This window comes from Stylophora pistillata, chromosome 9, assembly GCF_964205215.1.
Source record: "Stylophora pistillata chromosome 9, jaStyPist1.2, whole genome shotgun sequence".
Classification (NCBI taxonomy): Eukaryota; Metazoa; Cnidaria; class Anthozoa; order Scleractinia; family Pocilloporidae; genus Stylophora; species Stylophora pistillata.
The window spans coordinates 10,570,201-10,590,435 of NC_142527.1; the positions used below are offsets into that span (position 1 = coordinate 10,570,201).

A 20,235-nucleotide genomic window follows, 5' to 3' on the forward strand; every position below is an offset into this window, starting at 1 on the left:
TCAAGCTAGATCACAGCCTGACTCCTTCAACTGACTACAAATCCATCTCGATTCACTATTTCGAACGTATAAACAGAAAAGCGCCCCTTTACCAATTTTTTTATTATTATTTTAGGGAAATTGTCTCTAGCTATGCAAAAGATGAAAAAGGAAACCTGAATTTTATGGTCTTATTTATTTCTAAGCGTTAAGGTAGTTTGATTTTTGTCAATGTGGCTTTCGAGTTGTGGTGTGCTTTTCGGTTGCCAAGGAATCCATAACGCACGGAAAGGAATTGACGCGGCTCCATCAACCATACATGAATCTCTAGTAAATTTAGAAAAAATTCTTACGGCGATAAAAAGATAACACGACGATATCTCGCTAAATATCTCGAGTTTCATCTTATTTCTCCTTTTGTCCTAAAAAATTACCAAGTATCAGAGCCAGCAATAATATATATTGAACTGGATTTAATGCAAAAGTAAATGGAAAACTATTTACTTCTTCATCTTATTCGTTGTTATTTCTTCCAAGTGGACAACTGAACGATTTCTTATTCCCAATTTACCGTCTTTCATTTTGTTGCACGAGTTGTAAAAAGCAGACAGAAAAAGTGTTTCATGCCCTCCAGCCGTTGCGGTAATATTGTTTTTAATGTCACTACTGTTTTTTCCTGTTGCAGTTCTGGCGCTCTTCCTAAGAGGAGGAACATGTGATTCAAGTAAGTTCTGTGCGCAAACCAATCTCAACATAACTCTCGTTATGTGTTAAAGAGTTTGTCAGTAAATGCTTCGGAGGAGAACACTTTAATATTCAAAACATCTCCACCACTGAATTTTCCCAATCAACCGATGCTGGAAAGGGTAAGGATTTTCCTGGGGTGGTGGTAACTGTTAAGTCACAAAATCAGCAAAATGGCAAGTATATTTAAAAGCACTACACGTACACCTCCATGGCCTTTTGGCTTCACAGAATGTTCTTGACTCGTTCTTGGCTAGCTGCGGTAACCACTTGTTTTGAACGGTCCGCTGAGTACGTTCCAGCGTGAGTCACTCGTGCGTGCCCAAATAGGTCAGGGGAATATTTGTGTCTCATATAAGAGGCGAGCTATAGGAATTCACTTATTTGTGAAGGATTTTTTTTCAATCTGTATAGAGAAAATTTCTTTCCTTGACAAGGCAGTGGGCTTGTTGAAACTGCTGAAGAAAATGAAGAAAGAACACACAAGGATTAGTGAGAAAACTCGGTGGGAATAATTTGCTGTTTCCACATTTCTTTGTGACAGTTTGTCCCGATGGTATAACAAACATCACAGCACCTAGTGGTAACCTCATACATCCCACGTCAGGCAATTATGGCGTGAATGAGACGAAGTGCTGGAAAATTGAAGTTCCTGACACGTATGCAAATATTCGTTTTCGATATTACAGGTTAGTTTACCATTGAGAAACCGCCAGAAATTTCTAAAACAATCCGTCAAAAGATTCTGAAAAGTGCACAGTTTTTTTCGATTTTCTATCTATCTAATACCTTGAGTTAAAGTTTAACAGCCTCGCGTGACTGTTTTATGAGTTAGATTATTGATGCAAGACGAAGGAATGAACGCATCAGTTCGAGCTAGCGAACATCTTGAAATATATCTAGAACACCATGATGTAGTAATTCACAAGAAAATTTTATTTACACATTTGAATTCTGTTGCAACAGAACTGAGGAAATATGCAGTTACAATATAATTGATAATAAAAATTAACGGTAAAAAACTACGACGTTTCGAAGTCTGCATGACCTCATTATCAAGTAAAATGTTAAAACTGATGTAAAATTGTAGCTCAGAGATTATATACAAATAAAATGTGATAACTTCATTAGAATAATGAGCGTTCATTGTTATTGGTGTTTAGCATGTCAGATCGTGCAGTATATGTTTAAATAAATACTTTTGCACGTATTGAGTCAGACTGCGTGTTTAGCTTTGGTTTTCGTTCGCGAATGAATAACATTTCGTGAATTAGGCAGTCCATTTTCCCGCGGCATTTCATGAGAACGGAAAACATTTCCTCTAGGCTAGTGGGCGCTACACTGTGGGCTTCTTTCAGATGCTTGCCAATGACAGAGGCTTTACCGAACTTACCGCCTGTCATCAACGAAAGAATCTTTTACGAAGGAATGCCAGCATCTCAAGCGGATGTTTACTAAGCTTAAGTACCCAGTGAAACTCATCAACTCAGCTATCGCCTGGTACACGAGTTCTACGATCCAAAGCCGTCACGAAACCCCAACTGAACTTGACGCGGCTACACAAAAACCTGTCAGAATAACTTTACCATTTAAAGACCAAAAATCGGCCGACACAGTAAGACATCAGCTGAAAGATCTTGGCCGAAAAATCGGAACTGACCTACAACCAGTTTTCACGAGTCGTAAGATCGAGGGAAAGCTCAAGATACAAGAAGAGAAGCCCGCTTTAATTAACCACCAATGCGTTGTTTACACTTTTAAATGTGATTCGTGCGATGCGGATTATATCGGTTATACCACACGCCATCTTCATCAACGCATAGAAGAACATAAAGCCTCTGTCATTGGCAAGCATCTGAAAGAAGCCCACAGTGTAGCGCCCACTAGCCTAGAGGAAATGTTTTCCGTTCTCATGAAATGCCGCGGGAAAATGGACTGCCTAATTCACGAAATGTTATTCATTCGCGAACGAAAACCAAAGCTAAACACGCAGTCTGACTCAATACGTGCAAAAGTATTTATTTAAACATATACTGCACGATCTGACATGCTAAACACCAATAACAATGAACGCTCATTATTCTAATGAAGTTATCACATTTTATTTGTATATAATCTCTGAGCTACAATTTTACATCAGTTTTAACATTTTACTTGATAATGAGGTCATGCAGACTTCGAAACGTCGTAGTTTTTTACCGTTAATTTTTATTATCAAATGTATTTCTAAACATTCTCTGATTACAATATAATTGCCTGGAGATAAACAGACTATTTCGATCTTTGTGGCGCGAAAGATTGTTTTTTTATTAACTCCTACCAGCCTTTAAAGAATAACTTTAGACAGTTGATCAGCTATGGATTGTTACTTGTTCTTTATGTTAAGAAGATGTCTCCAAGTTAAGTGCAATGAATTCAGTTTGAAGGGATCTGAATTACAGTGTCTGATGCAGATGCAACGAACCTCCTTTGAGACTCTTGACGCGATGCATACGCCGCAAACTGGCAAAAAACAACGTCTTATCCTTTAAGCACCTTTTCCCCAAGGAGTAACTAGCGCTTCTCGTTGAATTTATTGAGTTATCTATATTTTATCTTTTACCGATTTCACTCGAAAATTATTTCTCCATTCTTCACTCAATTAACACCAACACAACCCCAAATCCAGCAGTTTACTCCGAAAGCTTTCAAAATCCTCTCAATTTTTCTGCCATTAGCAACTAACAGTTGTTGAACAACACAGTCTTCCATTTGAATTTTCTCCCCCTTTGTTCCCTAATTTGTTTTATAACATAACCAAAGTAAACCGCGCGCTCTGATTGGTCAATGTAGCGTCCCCCATTTGCCCATGGGTGTACGCTGCTGACGTGAGCAAATGCAAAGACTATTTTTACGCGATGTTGTTTTTTCTGGTCGCGTGAGATTTGCTAAATAAAAGGGAACTCTTTAGCTACAATGTATCAATGTTATGTTATAAAACAAATGGTAAACACCACAGCGTACACTAAAGTAGTAATTAGGATCGGAGATACTAGCTTATAAGCTAATCTAGAATCCGAGGATAAATAAAGTTTATGTATGTATGTATGTATGTATGTATGTATGTATGTATGTATTGAGTTATGGATGTACTTGGGAGGTTTGCTAAGCACTCAAGAAGCTAGAGTCGCTCGAGGCGATAGCCGAGAGCGACTCTTACGCTTCTTTCGTGCTTAGCAACCTCCCGCGTGCATCCATAACTCAATAGTGTACGCTGTGGTGTTTACCATTTGTTAACTCTACTCGGTCCCTTCCTCGTAAGTTAAAGATTGACATGAGTCGCTAGAGGCCATTGCAGAAACGTGAGAGGACTGGGACGAGTTTCTTATATTGATTACATTGAAAATCTAAACATTTCAACTGAATTGTTACTGAATGAAAAGCTACCCAGCCAAGTTTGAGAGTTTTCAGCGGAAAAGTGTCCAAGTTGGAACCTTGCAAAAGTTGCAAAAATTCCATACAAACCCTTAAAATTTTTTTTCCTGTCTACCCAATCCGTACAAACTCACTATTTTAAGTGATATTTGAAAAGCTGTCATTTTGCCATTTTCCTCCTCTAAATACTTCTATTCTTACTTAAGACTCCCAAATTTAGTTGATCTTTCATTTGAATATCTTAGTTTTTCAAACAAACGGAAAACAACCACACTCTTTCCCAGTCCTCTCAAGTTTCTGCAATGGCCTATGCATCTATCGCTAGAAAGCGAATTTTATCTATTTTTGCGTTTTTCTTTTTTTTTTTTTTGTAGCCGTGACATAGAAAGGTGCAAGGATTGTGAATGCGACAGTATTAAAATAAATAGCACCTACAATGGTTTAGACCAGCGATACGGTAAAGAATGTGGACGCTATAGTAACAACTATTTGTACGAGTATCTCTTTTTCGTCGATTGGAGTGGTGGGCTTCTGTCTGATGTTTCAGGATCAATTGCCTATATTCGTTTCGTGTCGGATGATACTGGACATTACAAAGGTTTCAATCTCACCTTTATCGCTGGTTCAAGCGCAGGTAAGGAGAAAATGCACAAACATTTATACAAACAAAATTGAAAGGTGTGGCTTCGAATGATATCCTTAGGTGAACTTGGGAGCCTACTTTTTTCCAAAGATGTCGTCAACCCATGGTGAATCGTCACCAAATACGCTATCAAATGAGACAAAAAGCCTTTTTCACTTTGTTATTCGAGAACAAGACTGATTCTTTACACTGAGGTCCGACGAAGGGCTAACGCTCGAAACGTCAGCTTTTATAATCGTAACGGTGGCCAATTCAGTTTACCATTTCAACTTTGTTGATATACTCAAATTATTTCATCTTTAAGGACTCTTTTTATCTACCATGAGAAGTCGACAGAGGCTTCCAACTTTAATTACAATAATCATAGGGTAGCAGATAGATGCTGAATAATTTTTTAGATGTGTAGGATCATCTAACTGTTTCTGGAATTGGTCATCATGGTCAATTTGATCCCTTACAATACTTCAGGTTTTGATTTAAAAAAATTCTTGTTTAGTTAAGCCTTAATTACTTCATAGACACACGAACCCACAAGCAAATAGATTTAATATTTTGTCGCCTAATTAAGACTCTATCTGTCCATCTATCCATTACAAAACAAGACCAAAACAAAATCAAGCAAACATGAAGGTAAACGTGCATACAAGGCAATAAAAAAATGGCTTTCTCTTGGTACGGTTTTTAAGCGTGGAAAGACAACTGTATTTACTTTCCAGACGGTGGCGCAAACTATCTAAATGCATCCGAAGACGAAACCATTACATTTGGCACACCAAAGGCTGGCGCCCAGAATTACCCTGCAGATTACAAAGAGCAGTGGTTTTTAATCGTACCCGAGGGAAGGCAGGTCCAGATAGACTTTGACACGTTTGATCTGGAGGATAGTGAAGACTGCGAAAATGACTATGTTGAATTCCGTGAAGCATATGTTACGGTTGGTAATCCCAAAAATATAAATGGCCAGTACGGTCCAATACTGACCAAACACCTGTGTGGAAAGACCAAGCCAAGTTCCATACAGAGTAAAGAAAACATTGTCTGGGTTCAGTTCAAAAGTGACAGCAACTCTACCACGGTTTATAAGGGATTCAAGGCTTCCTTTAAAGCAGGTTTGTATTAAATCACCACTGACTTTTATCATTATAATTTTTTGTTATATATATATATATATATATATATATATATACCTGCACTGATGAGACCCACATAGGTCGAAACAGTGTGCACTGTCTGCAGTTATATATATATATATATATCTAGGGGAGACCAACCTATGCTTAATTTGAGATAGATACATTGCTTTTGTAAATTTCAGAAAGTCTCCGTTACTAATTTCTCCTTGTCTTCCTCTGTACCATGTAAACATTACAATCCATGAGCAGACCACCCCTCTCTTTCCAGCTAATGTGTTGGCTCTTTACTCTCCTCTGCAAGCTTTAAAGTATAAATGGTACGGGAAATGTGGCCCAAGGCTTATAGCCATTATCCGAAAGCCTTAACAGTCTAACCATTTGCAGATGTTATGCTTAAGACGACATATTCCATTAAATTAGGGACCTTTAGCAGTCAGGACGGCAACGCCAAGGAAGACTTCGATTAAAAAATGAATTTCTACTCTTAGTTAGAATTTCAAAAATGGCTACATAAGCTTACTGTCTCATACGGCGCCACAGCTCAACTTCAGCATGACGTATAAAAGTAGCGTTGAGTTCCAAATGGAAATTAAAATAATTTGCCGTCGCGGTTTCGGTTCGCAGACGACGCAAATTTTGGCGATTACACGTTGTTGTTCTACATAGGACGGCTAAGAAATGTACAAAGTTTCAAAATGCACGTGCTGAGCTATTGTTTTGCCAATTAGATCTCTTGTTTTTCCACGTCCTCGTTGCCGTCGCCGTCGTGGTTGCTTAAGGTCCCTATTATCTAAAAGTAAACCTCGCTGATAGGGCGAGTTGCCATTAAGCCGATAAGAATGCCTTCGACTGTGAAGATTACTAAAGATAAAAAAACAAATCATTGCCAGAAATTTGGGACAATATGGCGGAGGCGGTTCTCATGTTACAAGCGAAATGGCTCCGAAACAGTATAAGAAAATGTATGGGAAAAGATTGTTTTTTCAAAATAGCTGTCTAAGAATGGGATATTCTTTCGCTGCGTACTTGGAAATGCAGCCTGCATTAGTTAAAGCGTCCATCGCTACGAAAAAGAAATACTCAAATTCAAGCCTACCTTTTCCCAAGGTATACGAGTAAACTCATAATTCTGACTCTATTTTCCGTTACAAACTCTTAAAATCTGCTTCGACTAGGTGTTACAATTCTTTCGTCGTGAGAACAACCTTGTGACTACGTAGTTCGATATACATTCTGCAGAAGTTTGCTCAACTAAATCGCTCGTAAACGGTCGAATATGTTGGCCCATAAATTTTCCTTGAGCCAGGAGACTCTTCGTATTTTCACAGAGCTCATCAGCCCAATACGCCATTATTAAATACCCCAATTATAGGAAGGAAGAACACGAAAGATACAAGTCCCGGCAACTGCGCAATCTGGCCGCCATTTTCCTTGTTTTGACGTCTCCTTTGGCTTCCTGGGAAAGTAAAGTACCAGGCCTTTCTCTAGTGGGGTTTTACGAAAATAGAAAGTTACGTGTTCACGTCACTTCCCCCACCGCCATATTGAATTGTCTGTAATACGATATACCACTCACATTTCGTAACGGGCTCGAAATGTCCCCGATTTCTGGTGATGTAGAAATAAAGGACTAACATGTATAATGACATAAAGCGATAATAACGTTTAAATTTCCAGATAGCCGCCCTCTTAAATGCTATGACGTCATACGTTGCTACATTCATCGTCATCAAACAAGGTCTATTTTGTTCGCACGAGTCTTATAGGAGTAGCAACCAGAAAGTTACATACAATGCATTGACGCAGTGCACAAAAGAATCCAGTTTTAAAATGGCCGATATCAGTTTAAATCTTTTTTCCAGTGCTTGTTCACTTTCATTCGAAATATGACATTAAAATGTGGTGAGGCACCAGTCATTATGTTTCACCTGGAGGGAGGGGGGGGGGAGGGTGGGGGTCAGAGAATTCTGCATGGTTGTGTCGCGATAAAATTTATCTGATGCTCTTTGGTATTCTTACTATCTCTTCCCCCATTGGTGCTCAAGTGGCAATTAATTTTGGTGGGCTCCCTTTTACGCTCTGTTGATTACGACTGATCTCTCCTCCGTTCCACCTCAAAACCATGTGATCCCCGCCAAAATACTCGGTCCCACTTTCCCTCAGGCGACAACTAATGGCTAGTCCCTATCAAAAGTAAAATGGCGCACAAGCTGCAGCAAAGTGTCTACATAAATAATAACAACCTTGTTCTGGATTGTTTCATTTGTAGGACAAGGAAGATTGTCTGTCAGCAACCCATCGACGCTTCTTTTTGTCTCAGCTTTGACGATAGTCGCGTCAAAGAAAAACTTGTTCTAATTCAATCAAGTGTGTTTGAGTGTGATCAAAGTCTTGTTTGTTGAACAGTTTTCATTCCACGTTTTCAATTTGACTATCTTGCTCAATATAGGTGCAACAATTGAATAGAACTAAGAAACTTTCAAGAGCAAAGTAAGGACATAAAAAACATCGACTTCTAAGTTTCTAAAATCTCCAAAGGGCTGCTAAGTAACACAAATAGCAGGCAAAAATAACTAAACGAATGATAAGTCAGTGTATGGCGCCAAGGTTACTTAAGTTTTTGGGACATCGTTCGGAGGAAAAGCTAAGCATACTACGTTTAGCTTAGTGGAAGGCTCCAACAATCTGTTGCTGCCTTTTTATTCTCAGAAACACCCGTTTTTGTCTTCTAATCGATCACTTCTCCAACAACCACTTTTATATTTACAACGTCTACTATAAGAAAATTCATTACTTGACAAGGGAATTCCGCTTTGAATTACACGCGAAAACTGATATCGTTTTTCGCATCCAATTCAATGCAGAATTCGCGAGTCAAGTAATTAATTTTCGTTGGATGAAAATAAAAATAAAGAGAGAAGAGCTTTACTTATATTTGTTATGTATACGTAGATTCCAAATAATATCACTTAGCCTCGTTTTCAACTCGCAATTCCACGCTAAAAACCTCGCTTCTTTAACTAATCAGAATGCGAGATTTTATTCAATGATGTGATTCTACTGTATACTAGAGCCATGAGGCCACGTGTGCATAAATTAAGCTAGTAAACTTGTTCTCTCGTATCGGCATTAAAACGGAAAATATAAGCTATCTCTCGCGTCTTTGAATACATGTATAGAGAAAATGTACGATTCCTAATTTTTTATTAATTCTTATTTGGAAAGCTTAGAATTGGTCTCTGTGAAAACAACTTGGGAAATAAAAAACTTCAACCTCCACTCAAATTTTGCATGCAGTTAGGTATCAAAGGGGTAAAAATGAAAAGGTCTTCCTAACAAACGAAAAAAACTGCATAATTCACGGTTTTGCTTTTGATGCATCTAGATTTATCAGATATTTTTCAGTTATTACACTCAAGGACCTTAAGGGTTTGATGTCCCTTCGTAAACCATAGAGGCTTTGACGTTGGGAGCCTAAATGGTTTCGAAATAAAATACTGTGAACGATGCAGTTACAACTATTTTTAAGAGTATATCCAGGGTTGGGGGGGGAGGGGGGAGAGTGACGAGGTCTGGAACCGAGAAACGATGAAAGGAGGAGGAAGGGGAAGTGGGGGAAGAGGCGGGGTCTGGGACCGAGAAACGATCATCTCACAATTTGCAAAGCAATTAATTCGCAGGCTTGTCAGCGTGCTCCCTAAGCCACTGGGCCGCTCAAATCCTCTACGTACGAAGTTGGTCTTTCAAACAATTCGTACCGTTCTTTGTGTTGAAAATAGATTTTGTTACTTATAGATTTCGTTACTCAGTCGCACGTGATTTGTACTGTTGTCTAGTTATCCAATCGGAACCCGATGACTTGATTGACATTTGACCTAGGATTTTTACTTCGCACGTTATGGTAGACTCGAAAAATAACTCAATGAAAGAAGGAAAGTTCAGTTGGAAATCCGCCGGAAACTCTTGCGAAAGTCTTGAATTTGTACGGAGATCATCAAGAATAAAGTCTTGTGGAAATCTAGAGGAGTTATTCTTCCCTTTTTCACACTTTGTCTACAAAATCTCATCGTAGCAAAACTTTTTATGATGGATACGCTCTTTTCTATTGACCATTTGTTGATTTTACTTTGGCGAAGCCTGTTCGAGGATGGGAGGAACTTTCAAAAACAAATCTGAGTTCAGATAGGAAATGTCTTCGTTAAGAAGCGTAAAGTTACGGCTACAAAGCACTTCCATGAGGTTCACTGGCCATCATGTGAAATGGAGGGTTCGTCATTATTTCAAAAACAGTTCTCTGTTTCTATATAAAGAACGACAAGGAAAATCCTTAAAAAATCTCTTATTTACTAATTTAGTTTCGCGAGTGTCACAATGCATAGGCCTAATTAGCATCTCGGGACAAAAATCAGCCGAGCCAACACCAACGCAAAGAACATAACAAGTTTTGATCCGGCCTGAAGTTCGTTACAGATCGGGATGCGTCTTCGAATCCTTACAAAAATAACCATGGCCAGCTAGGCAAAGTTCCCCAATTTCCTAAATCAACCACCATGTTTTTCTTCACGTAGTCCTCGTCTGTGATTGAGCTATCCACTGACACTTCTAGTGAGATGTCTTTGCAAGTTGTGAGAACATCGTTTCGATGATGGTTAATAACATACATATATGTACCTTGGAAACGGTAAACAAGTGTTTTCGAATTTAAGAAGTAATTGATCCTACTGGATGCCAATTTTGCTTATGGTAAATTATAAACATTTGTTCTCACTTGTGTAAGCGACTGCATGATCTCAAAGGAGCGAGGTTTGAAGATTTATGTGCTTAGAAAAAAACATAGCCTAAATTTTTTTCTTTCATATCTATTGCTTCTTCTGTAACTTCTCGTCTTCAAATCGGGTTTGATATTTTTCGGTGTTGAAAATTCCCTAAGTGATCGTGACATAATTGACTTCTTCATCTAACCGTCATTAAGAGCTGTCGTTTAATAAGAAAATGTCTTCCCTTGTTCTCATTGTTTAAATAATAAGTCTCAAATAAGTTTCAGCCCCTGCTGTGTTCTGATATGCATGATCGACAGTAGAATTGAATAATTAGATGGGGTTTCGCTCTGTTGTTCACTTCCTTTTTTCCTCTTCGCTTATTGAAAACCGAGCATATCAAATTACTTACATTTCAATTGTATCGGCCACATTTCATGATCATATCAACAAAGAGACATGTTTTCATGTTTGAACATTTCCAAAAACTTAGCCAAAACTTCGCACTTTGTTTTAATTTTATTGCTACTGCTTCGGTGAATGACTACCCTGCTGGCAGAGGCGTTTATTTGTTAACTTCCCCTACGGTCCACGCAAAAATAAAGTCTTCTGCGCTCGGCCTGTTAAATCTTCTTCGAGCATGGGCGGCCTATTGCTTGGAAACAAATTAGTTCCCGGTAGTACTCGGCCAATAACCGGGATTGTGGGCTCACACTTGGTTTTGCTATATAGCTAAATAGGATGCGTGCGCATAAAAACGAGTTTAAAACAGGTTCTGACCGGTTTTGCAAGTCAGATTATCCGCAAACTTGGATAATTCCCAGGCGCATGCTCGAAGAAGATTTAACAGGCCGAGCGTAGAGGACTTTATTTTTACGTGGACCGTAGGGGAAGTTAACAAATAAACGCCTCTGCCAGCAGGGTAGTGAATGACAGGGTGCTAACGTTTCACTCTGGAGAGCTCATTTGAATATTCAGCCAGTAAAAATGGCTTTCTCGCAGGTGTGTAGCGCTCTCACCAAACGTCTGTTATAGCGGAGCTCCACAATAAAGCAAAATCTGTTTTTTGAGAAGACATTTTAAGTTTCGATTTATGTTTCAAGATGTAGTGCGTTAGATTCTGGCATGCTGTTGTTGTATAAAGTGACTTAAAATGTCGCGAGAAAGCCATTGTTACTCGCGTGACTATTAAGATTTGCTCTTTAGAGTGAAACGCTCTCATCCTTTCACTAACCGAGGTAAAGAAGGAATGATTTTAAAACAGATTGCGAAATTTTGTCTAGGTTTTTGGAAATATTCAAGCATGAAAACATATCTCTTAGTAGATATGATCATGAAATGTGGCCGATACAACTGAATGTAAGTAATTTGATACACACGGTTTCCAATAAGCAAAGAGGAAAAGAGGAACTGAACAACAAAGCGAAAGACGGCCTTATTTTTAAATTAATAGTTTTTCTCATGCAAAATTGGTATCCAGCAGAATCATTTACTTCTTAAATCCAAAAACACTTGTTTACCGACTCCATGGTGCATTAAGTCTGTTATTAACCCACAAATTACAAAGATATCTTATTGAAAATTGTCAGCGGATAGCTCCATTACAGACGGAGACTACGTGTTTACAGAGAAAACCATGGCGGTTGACTTTGGAAATTTGGGAACTTTGCCTAGCTGGTTATTTATTAAGGATCTAGGTCGCTTCCCACGTTGTATCGAATTTAAGGTCGGGATCAAAACTTGCTAAGTTGTTTGCATTGGTGTTAGCTCGGCTGATTTCTGTCGCGAGATGTTAGGTAAGCCTTTGCACTGTGACACTCGCAAAACTAAATCAGTAAATTAAAGGATTTTTCAAGGACTTTCTTACTCGCTCTTAATGCACGAACAGAGTACTATTTTTGAAACAATGACGGTGAAACGCTTTGCTGACGGATAAATACATTTTCTGGCTACGATACAAATCGTTAAATCAAAATTTACACTTACGGTTAGTAAAAGCTTAAATGTCACTGATCGCATAGCTCTAAAATTTTCCATGTAGACGCATTCACTAGATCTGCTTAAAACGTTCTGTGGGTATTAGTTTCAGTTGTTTTTGAACGGTTTAGTCCCATATTCAGGTTAGCGTCGTTTCGTATTTCGGTAATTTAGTAAAGTGGCAGTATATAATTTAATGACTGTTTTGAAACCAAACATGTGAGGAGAGGAACGGGATGTTTTTTACTTGTTCGGAAAGCAGGTGACATTCGTAATGAGTTTAAAAGATGTAGTTTCGAGCGTTAACCTTTCGTCGCTCTGACGCCCGAAACGTCAGCTTTTAAACATCTTTAAGGTGGCCAATTTACATTATCAACTCAGTTGATAAAACCCCAATAACCTTATTACCCCCACCGACGCAGCACCATAGTTTCTAGATCGTTAGAAATTAACCCTTCTATTCGAAGTTTTTAAGCTGATTTTAAGCCATATAGTACATTCGTCAAAATCGACAGAAAAAATTGGCGGAAACTCAATCTTTCCGACACTTAAATAACTAGCCCAGGAAGATGAAGGGTTTGACAAGTTGAAATTACTCCCCTCGATGGCCAGGAAACTTCGTGGAAGTGTTTGTATGATTTTTATCGACGCTTGGAACTTTGAACCGTAACTTTGCACTTCTCAACTAAGACATTTCTCATCTAAACTCCGATTTGTTTTTGAAACTTCCTTACATCCTTGAACGGGTTTCGCCAAAGTAAAATCAACAAGACGATTCAAGATCGTAAGTCGAGCTACAGGTAGATGTGCTGTTATGAGAGTTGACCATTCGTGGTGGGCAGAGGTTCTAAAAGAAATACTAACAGATACCAAGGTCCTGGTTTGTGGGCGTAGCATAAAGTTTCTTTTCATCTTTGAAAGACACCAATTCTACAACAACGCACCGTCACATATTTTTGGTGCAATACCCTTAAAGGTATCACAGAAGCTGCTGCTGTGGACCTTTTGAGGCTAAACAGCCTAAGGGGTACCAAGCCCACCTTTTTTAACCCTAAAAGGTACAACGAGCACCCCAGTCCTTTTTATTTAAGGAGTCCCCCATTCCCAAGGGTGATAAGTACATCATTGATGCGTGTGTTAAAAAAGATATATTATAAAATGATAATCGTAATGGTCTGAAAGCAAGGAAGTATATTTTATCGTGAAAACATTGTATACACAGCATACCAGTAAGGACCTTCCCTGATTTTCTCTCTGAATTAATTAATGCAGATATCAATAGTTGGGATTGTCACACTCTTGTGCTGTTGTCTAACTTTGAATTTGATTTTGTTTCTAAAATATATCTGATGCAGTCTTTTCATTTTTGGAGCGGGTTCCAAATTATCATAACTATATTTTCGTCTGTACTTTTGCATGTGTCTGATTTGATGAGGGTCCATGTTAGATGTGCAAGACAAAAATTGCATTTCGTAGTGAATAATACCTGTTTTGAGTTTCTTTGAAATAATGTTAGTAATAGCTTGCACTAATGATGGTATACCACTTATTTTTATTTGTTGTATTGCAAGTTCATAAGTATCTTCATAGGTCAAGGAGAACATGTACTTTGTCTGACTGTTTGTTGAAAAATACAAGTAATACCTAACAGTAACTTGCAAGCCACAATAAAAACCCTGGATTTCCCCTGTAGTTGTTAAAAATTAAGTTTTCCAACTTTCTTTTTTGTATTGTTTAAACCACTGGACAACATCCCATAGCTATGAGCTTTAACTTGGACTGATATGTCAGCTCCCCATATATTAAGACTCGTGTATAAATCTGCCCTTTTTAGATACCTGTTGATGCCCATGTTACGATATCATTTATTTCCTCAGTCAGCTATGCAACATAGGGTTATGGAATTCTAATAACTACAAGACTTTGCTACTGAGTAACACATTGCATAAAGCCCTACAGCAGAGTATTGTTTACAAGAGCAGTTGTGTTCTTCTCTCAAACTCTTCACTGCAGCTATTTCATATGTACTTATCTGCACTCCTCTGAGTTCATAATTGTCATTGAGGGAGTCTATAGTCTGGAAATACTGTACTAAGCCCTGAATAGATGGTAATTCTAATAGTACACATGTACCTGAGGGATGGCTTCTACCATATTCGTCTCTTGTATGAGAATCAAATATCTTATAACTCCCATTATCAGTGCAATAGATACTGACGCTGTTTACATTCTATTGTCAGAATAAATGAAGAGTACTTTGTGACATGAGTGATTCAAAAGCCCTTTCTGTAGACATACAGTACTGATATTCCTCAATTATTGAATCACAATAATGTAGATTACCAGTGTAGCTTTCACTTTACTTAAGCTGGTAATTTTTCTCAGACAAAGCAATCATTGACAGTAATTCTGTTTGCAATAAATACAACTACCATGTACATCAAGACAGTGTTGAATACAATTGATTACCCATCTCCAAAATTTGTATCAGGTATATACTCCTTTTATCTTATTATAAATCAAAGCAATCAAACTCATAGCAACACATTGTTTTCCAGCATTTTCATCAAAGTACATAATATCACCCTGACTATATGGTGCCTTGATTGTTAGAATAGGATCAATACCATGTATAGGTGACCCACAATTTGTTTCAATGTCATTGCACACTTTCAGTGTAGCACAATGACATCTGTGGCTTGCATTCTTGTACACACTTGTTAATATATTACAGCTATACAAAGATAGATATTTGCTCAGAGTCTCTACAACTCAACAATTTTCGATTGTGTTGACTGTTTAGAATGCCATTTCTTTCTCATCTTTGTACAAACTTAATACTGTCATTACTGCTCCTTTTTCTAACTCTGCATTTGATGAAGCAATACATTTTTGATGAGATAGGAATGTTTTTAAGAATTCCCCCGCACATCAGTTTCTTCATTTATTTGTTTTTACGTGAAAGCTTTTCTAGTTTTTTTACTGGCATTCTGCTATGCTCACGATCGAATCGTCTTCGCACCTGGTACTCACCACTGTTAATATCATAACGATTAACAAACACTGCATGATGAAATCTGAATTCTCTTGCATATTTTATTTCTTTTGCAACATCATTTTGTTGTACACACAACGTTGATTCGTCACACTTTTGTTCTATGCATGGCGCTACTTTGTCCAAATCAAACGTCATCACATTCATTTGACACCGCATTATTTGGTACCAAACAAACATTCCTGCATAACAAAATCGTGAATTTAATATTCGCACAAAAGCGACATAACTAATGGAACGAACAGAAAAATAACAGCGGATAATATACTCTGTTTGAGTAAAAGCATAACAAAATGTAAGCTTAACAATCACGATAGAGGACACATAAATATAACAATTACGTTTATCCTCACTGATGAAAGTCCAACATGGCATCTTTGTTGTCGTTTCCCAGAGTTTGATCATGAGGCACCTTGTATTTATCAGCAAATGTTCTCCTGTCACTCTGTCCTCATCCATATCATTGTTTAGTGTTCACTAATAACTCATTTGATTTCTGGTTTGATTCCAGAGGGACCTTCGCAAAATCATCTGACTATTTTACTATTTTGAGTTCGCGGAACGACCGGTTCGAAATCTACGCTCATTACACGCGTCATCTTTTAGAGTGGGTCTACCGCGAACGGTGTGTGGGTTTGTATGTTTGAGTGTAGAAAAGATGACACAAATTGTTAACACATTCGACATATCCGCCATTTTTGAAATCGTGAAAAAATGTTGCGCCTTTATTATTACGTGTCTGCAGTATTCCCCATTGCATGTGACGGAGTTTTGTGGAGAAACCCGATGGTAAACCAGGGGTCGGTCGCCCGACTAACTAATAGTCCAAAGAAAGTGCGTATCCATGATACACAGTTTTGCCACGATAAAATTTTCAATACGTTCTACAGAAACAACGATACGAATTATTTGAAAGACTAAACTCGTACGTGAAGGATTTGAGCGGCCCGTGTGGCTTGGGGAGCCCGCTGACAAGCCTACGAATTAGTAGCTTTGCAACTTGTAAGATGATCTTTTCACGGTCCCAGACCTCGTCTTTTTCCCCACTCATCTTCCATTGTTTTTCTGTCCCAGAACTTGTCACTTCCCCTCCCGCCCCTGAACCCTGGATGTACTTTTAACTGCATCATCCAAAGAAACAATTAAACCCTTAAGGTACTTGAGTGTAATAATTGAAAAATATCAGATAAATCTAGACATATCAAAGATAAATTCTAATAATGTAGTCTTTTTTCTTTGATAAGGAGACCTTCAGAAGAAAGCAGACACCCATTGTTGCCATGGTAACAGGAATGACGCAACCTCTAAAAGGATATATTCATGTATTCTCCTTTTTTGGATAACTGCTTACAAAATTAGAATGGAGGTTGAAGTTTTTTATTTCCCAACTTTTTTTAATACAGACCAGCTCTTAACTTTCCAATAGGAATTAATGAAAAATTTGGAATCGTAAATTCTCTCTATATTCAAAGACACGAGAGATGTCTTATATTTACCGTTTTAAAGACAATACAAGAGAACAAGTTTACTAGCTTAACCAATACACCCGTGGCCTTGTGGCTCTAGTTAAACAATAGAGTGTTTCTGTCGAGGAACTATCGGCTGAAAGTTGCCCCGCGGAAATTTAATGTTCTTAAAACAAATATTTGCCCGAGAAGCGAAGCTTCGAGGGCAAATATTTGGCATATTTTGGCATATCTCGGGCAAATATGCTAGTTTTAAGAACATCAAATTTCCAAGGGCCAACTATCAGACCGATAGTTCCGAGACATAAACCCTCTATTGTTTTTATTGTCCGCCACTAAATTTTCTTCCGCGCCTACAGCTTCTCACAAATGTCAATAATTCGCAACCGTTCACTGGCTAAATAATACGTTATACCTGTCAAAATTGAAAAGTCGCTGTTTTTTCGATCTGCCTAACTTCGCGGCCGTCAAACTATTCAAAACTTTTCACGGATGAGTACTATCAATCCAGGTATTTTCCGCGGATGGGCACTATCCATCCGGGTATTTTCCACGGGCGGGCACTATAGGCTGATAGTGTCTCTCCACGGATGCACACTATCGCGTCACGTGATCGATTTAAACCAATAAGAACCGGAGAAAATTTAGTGGTGAACTATAATAGACAATAATTGACGATGTAAATGTAGAAGTGTTCTTGGAGAAGTGATCGATTAGAGTACACAATTAAGTCTCAGTTTGCAGTAAATGGCTTGAACCCGGGGTTAACATGTAAAGGTGTAGTCTGATCGTCCGGGTGAGTGTCGTCCTGAGAAGGACTGTTGTCGGTGGTAGTGACTGACGTTTCGACAACCTGTGCGGAAGTCATCATCAGAGTCAAGTGAATGATTGTTGTCAGTGGAATGTTCTTATTCCAGTTCGTGTAAAATGATCGGTTGGTTTTGCCGTGATGTTATTGGCTGTAAGACTCAAGTGACGTAAGTCGGTCGTGATTGATCTGTTTCGATCTGTCGGTAAAGTTAGGTCGTTCTTTTTCGGTCGTTTGTGATGTTTGTGTTGTGAATGAGTCGTTTCTATGGAGCGGGTAGTTGTTGACATCTGTTTAGGGGAGTCTGTTATAAGTTAGTAAACCAGCTTTCCAGAGTCAGTCGTTGAAAATAGTCAGTGCTGTAGGTTAGGCATTGCGTAGAGTCCCAGTCAATGTTGTGGTTGGTAAGTCGATGGTGTTCAGCAATGTGATTGCTGACATCACCTTTCCTCGTCGCCCTTCTGTGTTCAGTCAGTCTTGTTGTGAGGTTTCTGCCAGTCTCACCGATGTAGGAGGCTTGGCAGTCCGAACAATTGATCTTATAAATTGTTCCCTGTCTGTTCCTCGGTTCGTCTTTGTCTTTAACGTTGGTTAGTAACTGACGTAGTGTGGTGATGGGTTTGTGGGCGACGTGGATATTGAAGGGTAGTAAGATGCGCGAGATGTTTTCAGACACGCCTTTTATGTACGGTATGGTTGCTGTAGTCGTAGGGGTTGCGGTGTCGTTTGTTTCGGTAGTGGTGGTGGGTCGGTGAGTGTTTCGTCGGATGAAGTCGTTGTTGTAGTTTTTCTTCGTAAAAACACGGTGAAGGTATTTGATCTCGTCGGATAAGCTGTCTGTCGAGTCGCATACTAGTTGTGCGCGTCGTGTTAGAGTTCTGATAGTTGTGGCTTTGCGTGATGTAGGGTTGTAGGATGACTCGTCTAGTAATCTGTCGGTGTGTGTCGGTTTCCTGTAAACTGTCGTCTGTAATGAGTTGTCGTTGTGGCTTACCAGGCAGTCTAGAAAAGGAAGTTTGCCATTTTCTTCGACTTCTCTGATAAACTGTATGTCAGTGTTTTGTTCGTTAAGTTGGTGGTGAAATGCGTTGAATTCGTCGTGTCGAACGGCGGTGAATGTGCCGTCAACGTAACGTAATCAAAGCGGTATCGTTTGTCGGCAAGTCGAAAGGGCGCGTTCCTCGATGTTTTGCATCACAATTTCTGCTATAACAACAGAAACTGGAGACCCCATGGAAGTACGGTGTAGCTGTTTGTAGTGTTTACCGTTGTACTGAAAGTAAGTAGACGTTAGGCAAATGTTTAGCAAGTCCATGATGTCGTCTGTCGGTAGCGGTAGTGGGTCGGTAGATTGTCGGGTTGCAGTCTCAGTACATTGTAATGCCAATTGAAGTGGAATACTTGTAAACAGTGATTTCACATCAAATGACACTAGTTTGTAGTCGTCAGGTATCTGAGCAGTCTTGGTAGCGTTAATGAAGTCTTCAGTGGATTGTAGTTTATGTCTGGATTTGTCGGTTAGCGGTTGTAGTATTGTCGTCAAGTACTTGGATAGTTGATATGTGGGAGAGCCACTGAAAGAAACAATAGGTCGCATCGGGAAACCAGGTTGGTGTAGTTTCGGCAAACCGTACAGTTTCGGTGGCTGTGATACCGAGCACCTCAGTCGATAGTACCGTTGGGTGTCAAAGGCGTTCGTTTTCTTGAGTGTCAGTAGTTTACTGTTTAGTTTACGTTGAAGTGCAGGAGTTGGGTCACGTTTGAGTTCTTCGTAGGTTCGTTTGTCGTTAACTAGTGCGTCCATTTTGTTGTCATAGACAGTTTTGTCCATTACAACAGTAACTCGTCCTTTGTCGGCGGGTAGGATGACTATGTTCTCGTCGTTTCTCAGTCGTTTCAGTGCGCGTTGTTCGTCTTTGGTCAAGTTGCTGTCATGTAGTGACGTTGATTGTATAGTGGAGGCAATTCTGCTTCTGATGCTATCCTTGGTCGGCTCAGATAGCTCTCGTTGCCGAGACAGAGCCGCCTCAACACTAGATACAATAGCCTCGGTCGGTATACGTTTAGGTGTTACTGAGTGCTTTAGACCGTATGATAGTACCTGAGTTTCAGTCTTGTCTAAGGAACGAGAAGAAATGTTACTTACCCAGTTGTCGTCCGGTTTCCTTCGTTTCTCTTCTTTGTCGCGTAGCAGTCGTGTCAATTTTTGTTGATGTCCACAACATTGACTGGGACTCTGCGCAATGCCTAACCTACAGC

The 20,235-nt window shown here is 39.1% G+C and overlaps 1 protein-coding gene across 1 annotated transcript in view; it reads left to right on the plus strand.

Annotated features, from left to right (window-relative positions):
• Positions 1 to 9,420, plus strand: part of LOC111342081 (procollagen C-endopeptidase enhancer 2) — a 9,801-nt gene extending 381 nt beyond the window's left edge. Inside the window, exons 2-6 of the mRNA XM_022949119.2 lie at positions 665 to 703; positions 1,268 to 1,412; positions 4,512 to 4,771; positions 5,497 to 5,889; positions 8,183 to 9,420. Coding sequence (XP_022804854.2) covers positions 665 to 703; positions 1,268 to 1,412; positions 4,512 to 4,771; positions 5,497 to 5,889; positions 8,183 to 8,271 — 926 coding nt within the window. The 3' untranslated portion in view covers positions 8,272 to 9,420. The remainder of the gene's footprint in view (positions 1 to 664; positions 704 to 1,267; positions 1,413 to 4,511; positions 4,772 to 5,496; positions 5,890 to 8,182) is intronic.
• Positions 9,421 to 20,235: the final 10,815 nt, after the last annotated feature.